This window comes from Doryrhamphus excisus, chromosome 5 (assembly GCF_030265055.1).
Source record: "Doryrhamphus excisus isolate RoL2022-K1 chromosome 5, RoL_Dexc_1.0, whole genome shotgun sequence".
Taxonomy (NCBI): Eukaryota; Metazoa; Chordata; class Actinopteri; order Syngnathiformes; family Syngnathidae; genus Doryrhamphus; species Doryrhamphus excisus.
The window spans coordinates 19,542,154-19,546,082 of NC_080470.1; the positions used below are offsets into that span (position 1 = coordinate 19,542,154).

Consider the following 3,929-nt stretch of genomic DNA (forward strand, 5'->3'; position numbering starts at 1 on the left):
GGCAGCGAGCGAGCCGAGTGACGTCATCATTAAGTGTCAAAAAGGAACGCTCACTGGCCCGCTGGGCGATGACGTCACAACTGAACAAAACAAACATTTTTTTTAAAGTAGACGTTACAAAATAATGTTTTGTTTTAATAAAGAACGAAAAGCAACAACAATGCTGTCTCTTGGCCTTCATTACATGACTTACATACCATACATATTATAATATTATTATATATATTATTGTTATATATTCGTCGTATTATTTATATTATTCAGTATATCAATGAGTGTCGTATTTTAGCTTAAATTAAAACTGTAATTAAAAAGGGTAGTCATAGATTGATGGGTAATGTTTTGCGCCGCAATGCAAGAAAACACATATTTAACGTTCTTAAAATTGTTCATCTTCAAGTAAATATCTTATTCATAACTAATAAATATGTTTTTCTAACGGTTAAAATAAAAGCGACATTTATTTGAATTAATAAATTGAATTAAATACATTATTATTTTGTTTTAAATAGTGTAACACACCTTTGTAATGTATAACACACATTTTTATGAAAGATTATGAAAACAAGGTTATTTTTTCGACACAGTTTATGACACCTTTATTGAATAAATATAGAAATGAGCTGATATGTACAGCTGGACATGAACAGCAATGTGCACAAGTTTGCTTTCGTTTTTCTTTCCGCTTTAAGACTGTTAATCGATATCATTTATTGGTCAGATCCGTTCAATAAGACAAAATATAAACACGTGTGGAAAAAAAAATTTCAATATGTTCACATCACCTTTATTGGCTTATTTTTATGTCCGCATTTTGTCATGGAAATTTTCCGTCAGCACACTTGTGCACAATTAAACAAATATTTGCAGGGGAATTATTATTATTATTATTATTATTGTTGTCAACAAAGTCCCGTCAAGCAGATTATTACACACGAAAAGGAAAAAAATACGTATTAAGACAACCAGGCTGCATAAAATGTCAAATAAATGAAAGTTATTTTTAATAATCGGTGGGTGCATAGAGTTTTAGCAGCGAATGCAGAGGACGTCACATCAAGAAAATTGCATTTTTTCCCCAAAAGAGGACGTATATAGAAAAACAAAATGTCTTGTTAGTGCAGTATAGACGTTACACATGTTGCTAAAATGAGAATATATTACAGACTATTTGCATGCCGTAACATAGCATTTGTTCGTTAAGACTGGCTTGAATCACGCAAGCAACGAAAGCTTGAGAAAGAAATCGGTCCGTATATATGTACAATCGGATGTTTTAATTCAGTCCTTTAAAAAAAATGATTGACGCATCCATTTTTCACAGATTGTGTATGCATTTCAAGTCCTGTTTTTTAAACGGGTTGGGGCAAAGAGAACCGAACCATGCTGTCCATATACAGGAAGTGTCCATACATGTCCTGCATGCAGGTTTGCAAACAGACCTGCTTTTTTTCCCAAGTCTTTTTTATGTTTTATTGGTCGTATTGCTTCTTTTGCTTGTGATTGGAAGTCATTGCATAAATTAAAAAAAAATTAAGTCTTTGAATAATTTAAAAAAAATTATGGAGGTGTCAGCGGGAGATGGCAGGAAAGCAGGCCGAGAAAGAGGCTCCGAGGCCGGGCACAGCAGTGCGCAAGGAGCGCCTGGAAGTCACTTTTTTTTTTTTTTTTTTTTTTTTTTACTAAGAAATCAAACCCAGAGCACCCAGGCAGGTGTCTCAGTGTAAATGTTCAAGACCACCGCCAACTCAGACAAGAAGTTTTAAGACTAAAAAGTGCATATAATGCATATAATGTTTTGTAAACAAAGTGAGAAAGATGAAGCGAATGCAAAAAAAAGATGGCTGCCTTCTGCGTAAAAGTCTCACATGAAGAAGTCGGCCTGCTTGCTGGCGGGTCCAGCTGCGGTGAAGGTCCTACTGGCCAGCTTCTCGTACTTCTCCTTGTAAAGATCTCTCTCCTTGGCGAGGCGCGCCACGTCCTGCTTCAGCTGCTCCACTTGGTTCTGGAGGGTGGACTTCTCCGTCTCCAGCATGTGCCGCTGCTGGACGCGCTTGAAGCGGCAGGACTGCGCGTAGCCCCGGTTCTTCAGCGTGCGTCTCTTCTGCTTCAGGCGGATCACCTCCTCCTTGCTGAAGCCGCGCAGCTGCCGGTTGAGCTCCCGCACCGTCATGCTGACGAGCTGCTCGTCCGAGAAGCGGTCCTCCAGGCGGGCGTGGTGGTGGTGATGGTGGTGGTGATGGTGGGCCTGGTGGTGGTGGTGGTGAGCCGCCGAGGCCGCGCTCAGGTCTTCCCCGGCGTACTGCTGCCCGCGGAAGCCGTCGTAGGCCTGCTGGTGGAGATGGTGATGCTGCGCGTTGCCGATGAGGGCCTCCACCGCGTCCTCCGGAGTCAAGTTGAGCGCCTCCGGGTTGATGTGGTGCTGGTAGCTGGGGATCCAGTACAGGTCTTCCAGGGGAGGCTTCCCTCCGCCGCTGTGGTTGTTGCCGCCGCCGCTGCCGTTGCCGCCGTTGACGCCGTTGACGCCAGCGGAGAGATTCTGGCCCGGCTGCGCTCCGGGGCTCGCGGCGCAGAAGCTGGGCGAAGACGGCACCGAGGAGCAGGGCGTGCTGATGGGCGTGGAGGACAGCGAGCCCGACGGGAGGCGGTGGCAGTAGCGGTCGGCCTCCGGAGGCTCTTTCTTCACCTCGAACTTCATCAGGTCGAAGTCGTTGACGTACTCGATGGCCAGGGGGCTGCTGGGCAGCTCCGCGCTCATGGCGAGGTCGGCGGCCATGTCAGTCCATGCGAGGACTCCCGCCCTCACAGCCGAGCCGGGCGGCGCCGGGGAAGGAGGCGGCCCCTGAAGGCTGCCGCGCCGGGAGGACGCCGGACGGAGAACCTGGCGGAGATGCTGGATGGAGAACCCGGTGAAGGGTGCCGGTCCCTCGGCCAGCTTCTATATTTAGGCGTGAATATACGCGTGCATGTACGTGAACTTGTCCACCTGCCAGTTTGCGTCTGCTGCGTCTTCTTGTTGACAACTTCTCTCAGGTCAGATGGACTCTTTAATACCAGGACCCCCCTCCCCCCCACACTGACGCTGAAACCCGAACCTGAAGGATTTGGAGACGCCGACCTGTCTTGCCCTCGCTTCACCTCGGCAGCCCGCTGGCCTGCTTCTCCTTTGGTGTCATCGCAGCCTCCGGAGTCCGCAAGAACCAGATTCAAGCGCAGCGGGGCCGTGCGTAAAGGTGCGCCAAAAGTCCAGGTCCACAGTGCCGCGGGTTGTTCGAGGTTTGGATTGAAACGTGACGTGGACTTTAGAACTTCGGGAGAGTCCGAAGGGTCCCGGAGTTGTTGCCGTCAGCCCAGATGATAAAAACAGAGTCCGATTTACATCTTCGGTCCTTTTAGGAGATGATCTTCTGTGACGTCATTAATTCCAGGTGCTTGTTTCCTTTGCAAAGTTTTTCTTCGTGCGTTGATGTGGCGCCGACACGCACGCGCGGCCACTGAGGAGCACTGTGGACTTGTGAGGAATGGAGGTGGACTTATAAAGAAGTGTGACGGCCGATGGGAGGAGACAGCAGACGTTTACTCGCGTCGGCCTATGGTGGGAAGCTCCACTCACACCCGGAACAGCCGAGCGGAGCCGAGAAGGAGCCGAGTGGAGCCGAACAAGGCCGACAAAGAAGGCTGCGCGTGCACACAGAGGGAACAGGTGCAGCGGATTATCCCCCTCTAGCGGACAACAGGTGGTACTGCACATATAAAAGTGGAAGCATAACGTTTCCTGGGAACGGAACGTTTATGATTCTTCTACTTTACTATTACAAATGGGGAACATTGTTAGACATTACGGTAATTTAATGTGGATGTTTCGTTCATACAGTTTAGCATACATAATGACCTAATATTATATTAGTATGCAATATATTAACATATAA

The 3,929-nt window shown here is 47.2% G+C and overlaps 1 protein-coding gene across 1 annotated transcript; it reads right to left on the reverse strand.

The window, feature by feature from the left end:
• Positions 1–592: 592 nt before the first annotated feature.
• mafaa (MAF bZIP transcription factor Aa) lies at positions 593–3,722 on the reverse strand. Its single transcript, XM_058073262.1, has one exon. The coding sequence runs from the start codon at positions 2,774–2,776 to the stop codon at positions 1,865–1,867; it is 912 nt and encodes a 303-aa protein (XP_057929245.1). The 5' UTR covers positions 2,777–3,722; the 3' UTR covers positions 593–1,864.
• Positions 3,723–3,929: the final 207 nt, after the last annotated feature.

Bases quoted from the DNA above. Each gene is read 5' to 3' on its own strand.
- mafaa (XM_058073262.1), bottom strand. From the start codon at position 2,776: ATGGCCGCCGACCTCGCCATGAGCGCGGAGCTGCCCAGCAGCCCCCTG.